Below are 15130 nucleotides of genomic sequence, written 5' to 3' on the forward strand. Positions count from 1 at the left end.
TCTTCTCCTTGTAGGGGAAACAAAAAAGATGGTCACGCTGACCATTTTAGATGATCCGGAGCCAGAGGATAATGAAAGTATCATAATCAGCCTGGTCCATACTGAAGGAGGGAGTCGGATTCTGCCCAGTTTTGACACTGTCACAGTGATTATTCTGGCAAGTGACAATGTGGCAGGAATTATTAGCTTCCAGACAGCCTCAAGATCTGTTATTGGTCGTGAAGGTGGGTTCTTTGTGTTGGTCACACTGAGTTTGTTTATCATTAGTGTGCATTGCCATGCTTTCTGTTGATAATGACTCACAGTGATTGCTTGTATCACTGTTCAAAGAATGCCAGCAAGCAGCTCTAACCGTATACTTGGCATGTATTTCTTTGAATTTTAATGCTTGCAAGTGTAGCACTTAAAGGGGAAAGGAAGAGCACAGCATTTCCAAAACCATTTTATATATCATCATCTGTGCTTTCCTTTTTTCTGAAGATCATGCCTTGCTTCTATTGGTATTGCATTTCAAAGCTCTTAGCATTTCTTGTCTTACTCATTTATACCACATTCCAGAACTGTATATAACTCCCATCATACACACAGTAGTCATAAGAAAATCTCATCTATCAGTGACTTACAATTCACTTTAAATCTTCTAGAAAATATTCCTACAGAAAGATTAGGATGCCATCTTCCCTTTTCCTGACTCAATAACCTGCTGTTTTAAGATTTTCTGTTTATGCTTTTTCATGGCAGCTAACTTAGGAATGTAGCAATCTTGCTATCATCACTCAGTCATGACATTTGAGAAAAAACAATGATAATTAGATATGGACCAAAGGATTCTACTAGTGCTTTAAAAGAGTGTGTTGCATGTTTGATCTAAGGTTTGATGCAGTTTTGCATAGGATAATAACAGTACTAATGGTGATTGCTTTTGGCAGCTTTTGCTGGAATCTCAATGTATTGCAGTATCGTATTCTCTGACGTGTAAGCTGATGAGCAGGGAAAGTTAACAGAACAGAAACTTGCTGTCCAGGAATGTGTGCATTGCATTTTCTGTTTGAAGAAAAAAGTCTTTCTCAACCAAACATGTTCTGCTTTTTTTCCAGAAAGGAAAAGGCATCATAACCTTTTGTTTTTTATCTAGATATGGTTTGTGTTAATTCTGTGCTAGTGTGTGCCTGGTTTTCATCCTTTATTCCTCCACATTAACGGTTCTGATCAGCCTGCCAAGCCAGCTGCAATCTGGCAGGCTAAGAGCAGCTGTTAATGAGCACAAGGAATTAATACAGACTGTCTTATTCCCAAAGGTTATGATGACCCTGAATACTTTCCGCTGGTTAAATATTATTCACAGCATGCTAGCAAATGCTGGCCATTTGGAGGTTCAGTACTCTGCTGTAGTTTGGAAATGACTTGATTCCAATTCCTCCAGCTTGTGAAGAACAGTGCATTGTCTTACAGGAAGAAAAACCAACCAAACTAATTCCCTTTTATAAAAGAAGAATGAGCGAAGGCCTTTAGATGATTTCAGTGTTTTTATTTCATTTTCAGTATCAAGGTTTTTTTGTTCTGAAAAGAAAATTTATCAGTCATAAATCCAAATATGATTATCTTTTATATTTATTGTATTGTTGAACAATTTCTGTCAAGCAAATCTGTATTATTCTCAAGCTGTGTGTATTATTCTCAAGCTGTGCATATTATTTATCACCTTATTGAGGGCAAGGGTAGCATTTTAGTGCAGGCAGAGACATGCAACAATTGTGTGGCTGTGACTGTATCAGAGGAAAATGAACTGCAGCTTGAAATAAGGAAGGAGGATGGCTGAGGCCCCCTTCTCCCTGAGAAATGTAAAAATCTAAAGTTATTGATAACATGGTTAAATATTAAAAACCTTAAAACAAAATAGTGAAGTTAACCTAGTAACACTTTCAATTTTCAGAAATCTTGTATTAGTATTTCTTTCTGGATGGGGATACCAAACATTTTGGTAAAGCTGACCAAGAAACGTGGGTCAGTAGTAAACTACTTGGGGTCTGTAATTATGATGAATTGTGGTTCAGGTTTCTTAGTGTTTGGATTACAGTGTAATAGGCTTCTGCATCATAAAGCATTTTGTCCCAGTCTTCAGTGAAAATTCTTTGTATTACATAATGTTGTACTGAAATAAGCTTTGTTTAAATTATGCATTCTGCAATGGTACTAAAGTAACCATTTTGCTGTTTAATATTTATTTGTTTGCAATGGATATGCAAAATTCTCAAATAAGATAGAATGGATTTAAGTGCAGTGTTAAACGATATGATAAATTAGCCTCAGGGGAACCTGTAAACTGGCACTCTATTCTCAGATATCTGGTTGTAGAAGCAGAATCCTTGTGATGTCAATAAATTTTGGACTCCTTTATTCTCTTAGAAGCAATATGGAACAACTTAAAACAAAGATTTGAACGTTCGTACATCTCCAAGGCTTAACTGAAGTTTGAAATGTTGAGGCTGAATAACAAATACTAATTCTATTTATTTGAAAATGGGTGTATAAAATTCCTGTATTACTTCTTCACAATTTTATATTTTAATTAATTATATTAAGGTCTCTTGGTTAGTTGTTCATATCTCTGTCATTGGTAGCCAATATACATGCATCTCTCTAATATTTTCTTACCTAAAAAAAAACACATATCGAAAATATTCAAATTGTTCCTGCAAGTTTTAGCTGTACAACACTGTCCTGCAATATAATGTACTGGAATAGCCAGATAGCATCCTAACCTGATGCTCTTTAAATTACATAATCAGGGAGACTAGCTGTGCTGCTCAGCTCTTTATGCCATGGAGTAAGAAGCCACATAACAGCACCTCTTCTCATTCACTTTCATAGACGTATCTCAATGTTTCTCAACAGGGTTGCTTCTAAGTGTCTGCATAACACAAATCAAAAGAGGGGATTATTCCCAGATTTTGCAACAGTGAAAAAAATTCAAGTCAGTTTATAGGAATACTAAGAAAGACTTAGTCAGTTGAGGATGGAACTAAGTTTGTCAGATTTCTTGTTTTGCATCAGTAGAATACATTCTGGCAAATTTTTGTTTAGTTTTCTCCATTCTTTAGTAAGCAAAAGAAATATCATGTATTACTATTTCCAGACATCTCAGTATTACAGATTTCTGCATATTCCATGTGTTTGAAAGCCAATGCAACACTGTACATACTGGCAAAGTTAAATTACACAGACTTGAAAGATGCTGTTGACATATGGATGCAATACACTTACATATTATAAATAAACATCGGTCCTCTAATGTGAATGTATTGCATAATATTACCAGTTTTACCTGCTGATCTATTTCACATTGATATAACATGTTAATTTCACATGGCCATATTTAAAATATGTAATATTATATAAAACATATACATTTTATAATTTTTAATAAATATTTAATATTATAAAAATTACAGAAATTTTCTTCATTTTACAAAGATTTCTAAGGAGTTTACTCTTTTTAATTAAAGTGCCCATTGGGTTAAATGCTACAAATGAGGAAAATAACATAATTGCTTCTTATAGATGCACATTGTCAATTGATACTAATTATCCCAGAAATTAGAAGTTATTAAAAATTTAAAATACAAATTATTAAATATATTTTTAAAATATGATATTTTTAACTTATAAATTATTAAAGATTATCATTTTCTGGATATTTTTTAACACTGATAATATTTATACGTTCAAACTCACGTAAATGGAACTTACAGGTAATTATAAGCATTTTTCTGCATGCACTATCTAAAGTCACAAGACACTGCAAATGTTAGGAAAATGTATATTACTTGCCAGTTAGCTGTTGTAGGAAAATGTATATTCCTTGCCAGTTAACTGTTGTAGAAAACTATTTGTGTTATAGCTGGTGCTTACAGCATTTACCGTATTGTGCAGTTCACTGACAGGTATTGCTCTTCTGTTTGTGCATGTTTTGATGGGCATTTACTTTCTAGGTTATTCATCTGTACCAGGTTCCCTCACATTTTGATAGTTCTTTCCAACAGTAGACTAAAACCAGAAAAAAACAGGAGGAAAGAGTTTAGGTATGGGTTGTTTGTTTCAGTTTTAAGAACAAATGTGTTATACATATAATATTAATGTCTTTAAGAAAAATTATTTTAACAGTGATGCATGTTTTTGGCTTCTCATTTTTGTAACTGATATGTAGGAGAGGAAACCCCAAAATATTGCATCTTATCCTTTGTTCCTAGGAGAACAACTGCAATTCCATATTGTAAGAACTGCCCCAGGACTGGGAAATGTTACTGTTGAATGGAAGATAGTTGGGCATAACGTAAAACAAAATTTTGAAAACTATTCTGGAATACTCTTTTTTCCTGAGGTAAGTCCATAAGCAAAGCTAATGGCTACAGGAGAATATTGCAATTAGAACTGAGCTGAGAATATGAGTGTGCTTTTATAGCAGTCTTTGTTTCTTGGTCTGGTTATTTACTTGCACCTTTACTCTTGGAGTTCTAAACTGGAGTGAGTTTATAGTTTTCAATACTTTAACTTTACATTTCTTAAAGGTGTTATTCAAAATACATATGATAGAGTGGTATCACTTGTATTTTATACAATAATGACTAATCAATTTATCAATAAAATAAATAGGAGACATTGAATACAACATTGTATGTTCACTTGCTGGATGATCATATTCCTGAAGAAAAAGAAGAATACCAGATCATCCTATACAACATCAAAACAGAAGGTAATGTGGAACTATAGCCTGCTATATCTTAAAACTACCGTTTAGTAGTAATATTTTCATATCTGTTAATCCCTTTTGGAAGCGTAGAACTGAGCATACTGCAGCTGGTGTAAACTATGCAAAGTTCATTCATATTTTATTGAAAAGGCTTGCTCCTTATGTATATACATATATATATAAAAAACCCACAGCGTCTTTGCAGTTTTCCTTAATTGGTTTTAAACCTGATTTATCTCTACCTCTACTGTTTAAATTCAGTGGTTATTTGCTTCCCTGTAACTGAATACAAACTTGAGCTTACTAATGTAGTCTGGATTGCTGGGTGAAAAACGAGCTGGATGGCCAGGCCCAAGGAGTGGTGGTGAATGGAGTGAAATCTAGTTGGCGGCGGGTCACAAGTGGTGTTCCCCAGGGCTCGGTATTAGGACCAGTTCTCTTTAATATCTTTATCAATGATCTGGACAAGGGTATTGAGTGCACCACCAGTAAGTTTGTGGATGACACCAAGCTGGGAGGGAGGGTCGGTCTGCTTCATGGCAGGAAGGGTCTGCACAGGGATCTGGACAGGCTGGATCAATGGGCTGAGGCCAACTGTATAAGGTTCAACAAGGCCAAGTGGCGGGTCCTGCACTTGGGTCACAACAACCCCACGCAGCGCTACTGGCTTGGGGAAGAGTGGCTGGAAAGCTGCCCGGCAGAGAAAGACCTGGGGGTGCTGGTCGACAGCCGGATGAACATGAGCCAGCAGTGTGCCCAGGTGGCCAAGAAGGCCAACAGCATCCTGGCCTGTACCAGAAATGGTGTGGCCAGCAGGAGCAGGGCAGGGATCGTCCCCCTGTACTGGGCACTGGTGAGGCCGCCCCTCGAGTCCTGTGTTCAGTTTTGGGCCCCTCACTGCAGGAAAGACATGGAGGTGCTGGAGCGTGTCCAGAGAAGGGCAACCGAGCTGGTGAGGGGCCTGGAGCACAAGTCTGATGAGGAGCGGCTGAGGGAACTGGGGCTGTTTAGTCTGGAGAAGAGGAGGCTGAGGGGAGACCTGATCGCTCTCTACAACTACCTGAAGGGGGTTGTAGTGAGGTGGGTGCTGGTCTCTTCTGTCAGGTGGCTGGAGACAGGACAAGAGGAAATGGCCTCAAGTTGCGGCAAGGGAGATTTAGGTTGGATATTAGGAAAAATTTCTTTACTGAGAGGGTTGTCAGGTATTGGAAAAGGCTGCCCAGGGAAGTGGTTGAGTCACCATCCCTGGAGGTATTCAAAAAGCACGTAGATGAGGTACACCAGAACATGGTTCAGTGGGCATGGATGATGGTTGGACTCGATAATCTTGAAGGTCTTTTCCAACCTAAATGATTCTATGATTCTATGGATACAGTTGCCATGACATAAGCAGATATTTTTATCTTTTAAAGCAATCTTGTCATGCCACAAGCTGGCTTTCTGATCTGTCTCTGAATTCAAGGAGGTCAGAATATTTTATTCTTGCCATTCAAATTATAATGAGAAAAGACGCATGAAACTGCATCCCTTCTGAACTATCCTTTGTTAAACTGAAATTAACGTCTAAACACCAAACTACCTGGACATGGATTGTATTGCAGCTAAGTGCCTTACCAACTTGCCAGAATCATTTGTTGACTCTTGTAATCCATCAGGATAAGCATGAATTACTAGAACAACAATTATTCTTCAAAGCAACATGTGGAAAAGAGAGTAATTTCTTAATGGAATCATTGAGAAGTCGAATGTAATTTTAACTTTTGGAGTTAATTCCTGGGAGAACTTTCTCTTTTGTTTTACAATGGAGGAAGTATAGAGCAGTTGATACTTGGCACTGGCCCATTAAGTTTCCTCATTTCTTAATACGTTTTGTGACTGTATACTTAGTATGCATACAATTTCTGTTGTGATTGTATGTTCCTGTGTCTGTTATAGAATGTAAATATATATACGTTCCACACCATCCATAAATTTCAGTGAGCACATAATGCGTTTAGTTTAATTTCATTTGCACTGTTACCTACTGTTATTTGGATGTAATAATAGCAGTAATATAAGACAGAAAAATTAGTTGCATAACAATTTATTCACTGTTGTCCATTGATTATTTTGCAGGAGTTTCTTCTTCAGGTGCTGCTGTTTTGGATAGTCAAGGATATGAAGCTGTCCTGACAGTAGAAGCTAGTGATGAACCACATGGAGTTTTGAATTTTGCTTCCCCATCCAGGGTAGTTTTAATTCCAGAGGAAAACAGAACGGTTCAGCTTTTTATTAACAGAGAATTTGGATCTCTAGGTTTGTATAATAACTCAAGAGAAAGGAAGTTCTGTTTAGGTAATCATTAGGCAAATGAAAGCCATGACAGGGAGGCTGGAAATTTTGAAAAATCTTGGATACGACTGATATTTGCAGAACTTCTAGGTTCTTACTGCAGGCTTGGAAACTAAGTTTTAGTAAAAACTGGAGCCATAGCCCTCATTTCCACAGCAAGGAGTCTGGGAGCTGTGATGTAACAAGTTGGCTATTAGGGTTACTACCTTTATGTCTAATGTATCTGTCTCAAAGTGTTAGTTTCTCCAGAAGAAATAAAAAGCATGTGAGAAAGGAGCTTGTATGGAATGATCATTCCCACATATTTCCCCACTAAACTTCCAGAAGTTGGCAGCTTAGGAATGTCCCATGGAAAAAGTTGCATTCAGACCACTGAATTCAGTTTATGTCTCCTCTGAGAATGTCTTGCTCTGTTTTAAATCAATTTGTCTTTTGACATCCATAAAATTAAGTGGTACTTAATTCAGAATTCAATAATGTGCTGTGTGCAAAAATATTTTCTTTTGTTTGTTGCCGGAGAATTTCGACTTACATTGTGAGATAACGTGTAATCATTTCCTATTTACCTTTTTAGACTATATTGAGACCCCAGTGATAATCCCTCTTAGTTTCTTTGGTTGTATCTGTTGAAGTGAAGTGACCAGTTACAAGTGTTCAAGATCTGGACACAACACAGATTTGTAGAGGCATTTTAATGAAATTTCTGTTTTCCCATTTTTTTTAAATATCAATCTGTATCTAACTTACTTTTGGAACACTACTTAGGAAACTAATGCTTTAAGAAAAGTATCCATAGTAAATGTAAGATGTCTTACTTAAATTAAAGTCCATCATTATTTATTAAAACTAAGATTCTTTTATACCTTATATTTTATTTCATACAGACTAGCTTTGAATTTCATCTGTCATTTTATCTCCAGGATCACTCTCTTTAAATTTGCAACTTGGCTTACCCTGGCAGCTTAGTAAGATGTGGCTTTATTAAAAAAAAAAAAAAAAAAAAAGGTTAACTTTTTCCCTTGGTAACATTTATCAGTGTGTCCCCTAATTTTTATTCTTTATTGAAGTCTATGTCAATCTGCCTGGGAAGGGAACTAGGTTTATTAAGCTGTATTTCCCAGCACTGTCTTTAGAGCCTTTCTTAGATATTTTCAGTTGTTCCTGAAACATTCTACTTCCCTTGGCACCAAACCTGATATTAATAATACATTAGAAGTTCCAGGTAGTACTTCACCAATGTAACATTTGTGGTCCACAGCACCTCAATATCTGAAAACCTTTGGTCCTAATGGGTTTTGAGTCCTGTGATATTGAACAAATCGCCAAAGGCTGGACTGAAAGCACATTAAAAACAGTAACAAAGTTCCATTGGCTCCAGATTAATTTTATATCCTTCTGTTTTGCAGTTAGGCTTTTCATTTTGTGGATGAGCATTTGATCTCTTTTCTTTGTCTATTCCAGTGAGCATTACATAAGAATTGAAAAAAATGTGGTTTTTTGTTACAAATTGAACAGGTGCTATCAATGTTACATATGCCACAGTTCCAGGATTGCTCACCTTAAGTAATCAAACAGAAGGGACCTTGGCTGAACCAGAAGCTGATTATATAGCTGTTTCTGACTCACTGATTTTGGAAGAAGGAGAAACATCAGCTGCCATAAATATTACTATTCTAGAGGTAAACTTTAAACCCTATCATTCTATACTGAGTTCTGAAATCTGAGATCATACAATTGGCCTCTATACCTATAGATCTGTATGATCTATACTGATCAGAAGGGGAATATTTTGGAACCTGAAGCTTGCAACCTACATATTGCTTAAATCTATATATCTCATTGTCATTTAGAAAGGTGGCTTAAATCTTAATGTTATAATCACAGAAGGAGAAATAATAACAGAAAACAGCTCTACCTATGCATAAATGAAATTAAGCTGTCTCGTTAAGACTTTACTATCTGATATTCAGAACAGTGTAATTCATTGCTTGCTACAGGCTCTTACTTTTTCAGTTGTTAGAGTTTATGTCTTTAAAACTGGGCAGAAATTTATTCACAAGAATAATTTAGTTTCACCACAGAGTCTTTTTAATGAAACATAATGTCTGTCTTCATAATTCATTCAAGATAATAAATTTTACACACAATAAAAGTATTTCAGGAAAATGGAAAAAAAAATTAATTCTAGTGTTGCTGTAATATTAGAGACTTCTAGTGTGTTGCTTTTTGGTGATTTCTGTGACAGTTTCTAAGAGGAAAATGAAAAGAGGATGTAATGAATTTGTGTTTTGCAGGATGATGTGCCAGAGGTGCAAGAATTCTTCTTGGTTAATTTAACTTCAGTGGAACTCATCATGAACCATTCAACTTCTTCCCCACCTAGGCTGGGTAAAACCACTTACACAGAATTATCTTCGGTTTTCTTTTATATGAATTGCATGCAGATTTTATTACTCTGGCATATGATCATTATTCCACTTACTTGCCCACTATGCCAATGATAAAGGGTATTCTGAAAGAAACATGGTAGAATATCAAACTTTTTCATTATTCACTTGCTTCTTACTTTTTTGAGCTCTGGAAAAATTATAAGGCAATTTTCATAGAAGAGTTAGTCATTAACAGTTGGAGAGAACAATTTTCTGAAAAGTTTTATTGGCACTGTGTTAATCTGATTTTCATTTCCAAGTACATAATGGAAACAAAAATGTAAAAAAAAATTACTTATGTGATTACTTTGTTCACTCTTTTAGAAGTCTCTTTTTATTACTTGTTATCAGATTTACTTTTAGGAGTCATATTCTATGGTTTTCCTACTCTTCCAGTGAACTTCATTTATCATTTTCTTAGTTAGCTCCTCATTCGGCTTCTGAATTCAGTAGCATAGCTGCCATTGGCTTTAAGGGCACTTGGGTTATCCTGTGGTACTAAAGACTAGTTATACTGATTATTTCTAACATCTTCTTTGACTCTTTTCCCTTTTCTTTGCATGCCTATAGAAGTGACAGAGTTAATTCGTTACAGATTGAAAGGTAACTTGCAAGACTCATTGCTGATTTGTAGAGACTGTGATTAGTTGAGTCTAAAATCTAAAACATAAAAAGAGTAACATATAACTACAGAGGATTTTTCTTAACTAAATTGTGTTGGTTGCTGTATAGTCTCACCTTCTGTTGTAAGGGGTTGGCAATCTCTTTGAATTGTGACCATTCAACCCTGCTGTAATATCTGCATTGGGTTAAATGTACTTAGGATGAACAGATAATAGTTTTAACCCATGAGGCAAAAACTTGTCCTCATTGTAAATGTCACTGCAAATTCTGTTATCAGACTATTTTCTAATTTTTTTTCCCTGTTGGTATATTTTGATTTGTTATGATTGACAATTTAACTTCTTGTTGGTGCAATGCATTTGTTAGGATTTCTAGCGATCCCATACCCTGTATTTGAAGTATTTCTAGGAGGTGTCTAATACCAGAAGAGATGAGTGTACTGCACACGATATAGGCATGTGCAGTCAATACTACGCATACGTAGTATATTACATTTGCTGTTCCTATCATGGCCATGTGCCTGCAATATGTGGAGTGAGTCTGGTATGTCTGTGATGTAGAGTTGAAGACACTGAACTCAGGTGACCTTTATTTCTGATCTGAGGCTTCATTGATAAGAAGCAGAAACAGCAACCATACAGATAGTTCTGTTGTTTTCTCCATGCTTCTCTTGCTCCCATCTTCTAGAAAAGGTTGAAGAAAGACCCTGACTCAAATACAAGAGGGCAAGGAATAAAAAAAAAGGAAAATTATCAACAGCTGAGAATGGTGAAAGAATGAGGAGTAAACTTAATGGATACAAGAAACTGCTAAGCTGTGGGACATCAGGGGAGGTGAAGGATGCCAGACATGAAATAAGAGGTCTGATGTTGAAAGCCAAGTATTACAGATCCTAGGTGAACTGATCTGACTATGACAGGACAAGGGAAAATGCGGGTTAGGAGTGAAGCTGAAAGGTCTGTAATTGCTAGCACTCCCTCCGGATTTCTAAACATCAATAACATTTCTGCTGTTTGTGTAGAGGTTTTGCAGCTACTGCTGTTCTTCATCACTACCTCATAGTGACACATTTGGATTTATGGCAATGACCTTTCACTTTTATTCAATTTTATCTGAATAGATAGAAATCTTTCCTATGGATCTAACTGTAGTATGTTTGCTACGGATTCAGTGGAGTCAGTTTGGTTGTAGAAACTGTCATTCTTTTCTTAATTTCTTTTTCAGTCTTATTAAAAATAAGTTGAAGTAAATTAAGGTAGTCATGCGGTGCTGTTGTCTGAACAAATCAAGGCACTACTTTCTCAGAAGAATTAAGTTCTGACTGTCAAGTTCTGGTCCCTGAAATTAGTGGACATTTCTGGCTTTGATCTATTATTCAGTATTTTCACAGTGCAATACATACAATAATCTTTCAGAGTTATTGTGAAGGTACATATGTATTAATGGAGTCTTAGAATGTTACAGTACATAAACAGCCTACAAAGAAATTAATAATTCTGTATTTGTAGCAGAATCTGAGGTGTGTGCCAGTAAGGTTTATGATCAGGCACTGAAACATGAATAGGAGATGAAATACTGCATCATTCATTATTCTTTCTTACTCATTTTCCCTCCCATATTCAAAATGGCACAGTCTTCAAAATGTTGCATGTCATCATAATACACACAATGAAGACAAATTAAGATTCCATGACAAATCTTGCTTTTTGTATTTCCTAATTTTTCTGTGTTGTTTTTTGCTTTCTGAATTTTCTTTAGTCTTTTCTGTATGCATTATTAATTCAAGATACTGTGTTGCAGTTCTAATAGTAATGTAGTAAGGACAGATTTTCTTTGAGCCTTTCCAGTTATCTTATCTTGCCTGCTACCATTTTCTCCTCCACAATTTGGAAACTTATGTATTTCTTCTACAGAACTAGTAGAGATTTAAGAAATGCTTCTATTATTCTTGAAAATCATGAAAATGTACTTTATTGTTCTTTCACTTTTGTCCTGTTTTCCATTTTAGATGTGGAAGGTTTAGCTTCTCAAATTATTATTGATGCTAGTGATGGAGTAAGCGGAGTAATTGAATGGGAAACTACCAAGTAAGTCTTGTCTCCTTGAAGAACTCACTGTGTCAGTGATTGGAGTTGCCAGATTATTTTCATTTTCAGTTAACAGTAAAACTCCTATTAAAAATAGGGCCAGATCTTTGAGATGGAAAAGCATCATTCAATTCAGTAGAACTGGAAAGTGTTAAAATAATTCCCACACTGAAACCCAACATTTACAGTATGTTTACTCAGAAATCTTTTGCCACCATGTACTTAACTTTCACTGCTGTCCTTTTATATTGTGAACGTCCCTCACTCCCCCAGCCTCTACACCCATGTAATGATACACACTGGCATCTCCCAGATCTTTTTCTCTGACTAACTTCCAGGAGCTAGGAAGAAGGCATCCATGAACATAGACGGGCTTAATCTGCCACTCCTAACCAGGAAAAAAGTACAATGTCATATAGCTTAATTCCATTTAGATAAGAAACAAAGGTAAAAAGGTTGTATTAGACCATTGTAATGATGCTGATACTGTGATGATACCTTTTTCTTATAAAGCAGAGGGAATGATTTGAACTGAAAGTATAACAACTATCTATATCTTATTCAAACGAACATGCTCAGTGAGCACTGAGAATTTTTCTTGCTTTTTGTTTTAGTTTTGAAGTTAATGAATCTCATGGGAATCTGACAATAATGGCATACCGAAACAGAGGTTCATATGGCAACGTGTCTGTATTTTTTTATGCCCAAAACTTGGAGGCACAGCTGGGTTTGGATTTTAATGTGACCTCAAGGGTAAGAAGCAAAACTAAGTCTACTATTTTTCATTCCTTCAGCTTCATCAAAACATTGTCTTCTTGTCTATTCTGCAGAATGATCAGTAGTGCAGCTAGATTTTTTCAACTTGTTTCAATTGCTTTGGTCATCTGAATAGAATGAGATAAAATTAGTCTTTGTATTTTACTGTTTCTTTCTTTTAAAATACTGAAGCATTTTTATTTACAAGACACACTGTAAACTTTCAGACATCTATCTCAATAGAGTTTTGCTTGGAAAAGAGCATATAAGATTTCATACAAGGTTTCATATTTTTTACAACAGACCTGTGAAAGTAAATTGTTCTTGCTTGTCCTCATTCTACAATATGCTGAACTTTTTTACTTCTGTTTCAATCAATTTGTAAGGGACATAGAGATTATAGCTCTTCTTGCCTCCTTTTCCTTTCTATTTAAGACAATTGTTTGCCTTAGTTGGAAAATTCTGTGTTTATTAACAGCTGTTAAGTATTCAATGATTTCTGTGTTTCAATGCTAGACTCTGTTTTTTGCTGATGGAGAAAGGAATAAATCTGTTGTTGTTACGATTTTTGATGATGATATTCCTGAAGGTGATGAGAAATTCCAGTTAATATTAACAAATCCCTCTCTGGGGTTGGAATTAGGAGAGAACACAACAGGTAAAACTTAGTTTTAACATTCTTGTTCTTTGGAATTGTATGGCAGTCATTTTAATTTCATTCTTCTGCATAATCATATTTCAGAAAACACCATTGCCTCGTGTCCTGGTTTCGGCTGGGGTAGAGTTAATTTTCTTTCTAGTAGCTGGTACAGTGCTATGCTTTGGATTTAGGATGAGAAGAATGTTGATAACACACGGATGGTTTCAGTTGTTGCTAAGTAGTGTTTAGACTAAGTCAAGGGTTTTTCAGCTTCTGATGCCCAGTCAGCGAGAAGGCTGGAGGGGCACAAGAGGTTGGGAGGGGACACAGCCAGGACAGCTGACCCAAACTGGCCAAAGGGGTATTCCATACCATGTGATGTCATGCCCAGTATATAAACTGGGGGGAGCTGGCCTGGGGGGATCGGTGCTTGGGACCTAACTGGGCATCGGTCAGCAAGTGGTGAGCAATTGCATTGTGCATCACTTGTTTTGTATATTCCAGTCCTTTTATTATTATTATTGCCATTTTATTGTTGTTATTATTATCATTATTAGTTTCTTCCTTTCTGTTCTACTAAACTGTTCTTATCTCAACCCACAAGTTTCACCTTTTTCCTTCCAATTCTCTCCCCAATCCCACTGAGAGGAGGGGGAGTGAGTGAGCGGCTGTGTGGTGCTTAGTTGCTGGCTGGGGTTAAACCATGACACCCTGCTATGGTAGATCTTTATACTCCTTTGGAAAGTTCTTAAACATCCCTATGAAGTCTATGCAATTAACAAGATAATATGTAAAATAAGGAATCAAAAAGTGTGAAAGTGAACTTTTTAGTAAGAGAGTCTAGATTCTTCCTGCCTAGAAATCTTCCTAGATAAAGTAAAATACTTACATATTCTTTTCAAGTATTATCATGGACATAAAAGCATTATATATACACTAAAGGAAGAATGGATTTGTGTTTGTATGTATTTTATTTGTATATATGTACAATTATATTTTACTATATTAATTAAAGAATATTTCCATTATTTATTTCTCAAAAGCCACAATTACTATACTTGCCAATGATGATGGCCATGGAGTTTTGTCATTCAATAACAGCGATCACTTCTTCCTAAGAGAGCAAACGGCTCTCCATTTGATGGAAAGTGTTGCAGTATTGAATATTATTAGAGAACCTCCTCAGGGAATATTTGGTACCGTGACTGTTCAATATCTTGTAAGTGAAATTAATTCTTCAGAGGCATCAGTGGATTTGACCCCTTCTCAAGGATATATTGTGCTGGAAGAGGGAGTCAGATTCAAGGTAATATGATTGTTATTACCAGAGAAGTGAAGAAAGCTTTTTTGAAATTGTTGGAAAGATTTCAGAAATGTCTGTGTTTTTTTCTTGTATTTATTTGTTTCTTATGTTTTCCTTCATTCTCAGAGCAAATTGAGTCATGGCAGTGGGAGTGCCTAAACATTAAATGCGCTCTTCTGTAGATATTCCTCTCTTTGTAATAGTTGAGGT

At 35.9% G+C, this 15130-nt stretch overlaps 1 protein-coding gene across 1 annotated transcript in view; it reads left to right on the forward strand.

The window, feature by feature from the left end:
• ADGRV1 (adhesion G protein-coupled receptor V1) overlaps nt 1-15130 on the forward strand; it is a 284803-nt gene that overhangs the window by 56079 nt on the left and 213594 nt on the right. Inside the window, exons 33-42 of the mRNA XM_075019382.1 lie at nt 15-224; nt 4251-4381; nt 4654-4753; nt 6866-7045; nt 8597-8760; nt 9376-9469; nt 12143-12221; nt 12836-12974; nt 13494-13635; nt 14661-14923. Of these exons, the coding sequence (XP_074875483.1) occupies nt 15-224; nt 4251-4381; nt 4654-4753; nt 6866-7045; nt 8597-8760; nt 9376-9469; nt 12143-12221; nt 12836-12974; nt 13494-13635; nt 14661-14923 (1502 nt within the window). The remainder of the gene's footprint in view (nt 1-14; nt 225-4250; nt 4382-4653; nt 4754-6865; nt 7046-8596; nt 8761-9375; nt 9470-12142; nt 12222-12835; nt 12975-13493; nt 13636-14660; nt 14924-15130) is intronic.

The sequence above is a fragment of the Buteo buteo genome, chromosome Z (assembly GCF_964188355.1).
Source record: "Buteo buteo chromosome Z, bButBut1.hap1.1, whole genome shotgun sequence".
Taxonomy (NCBI): domain Eukaryota; kingdom Metazoa; phylum Chordata; class Aves; order Accipitriformes; family Accipitridae; genus Buteo; species Buteo buteo.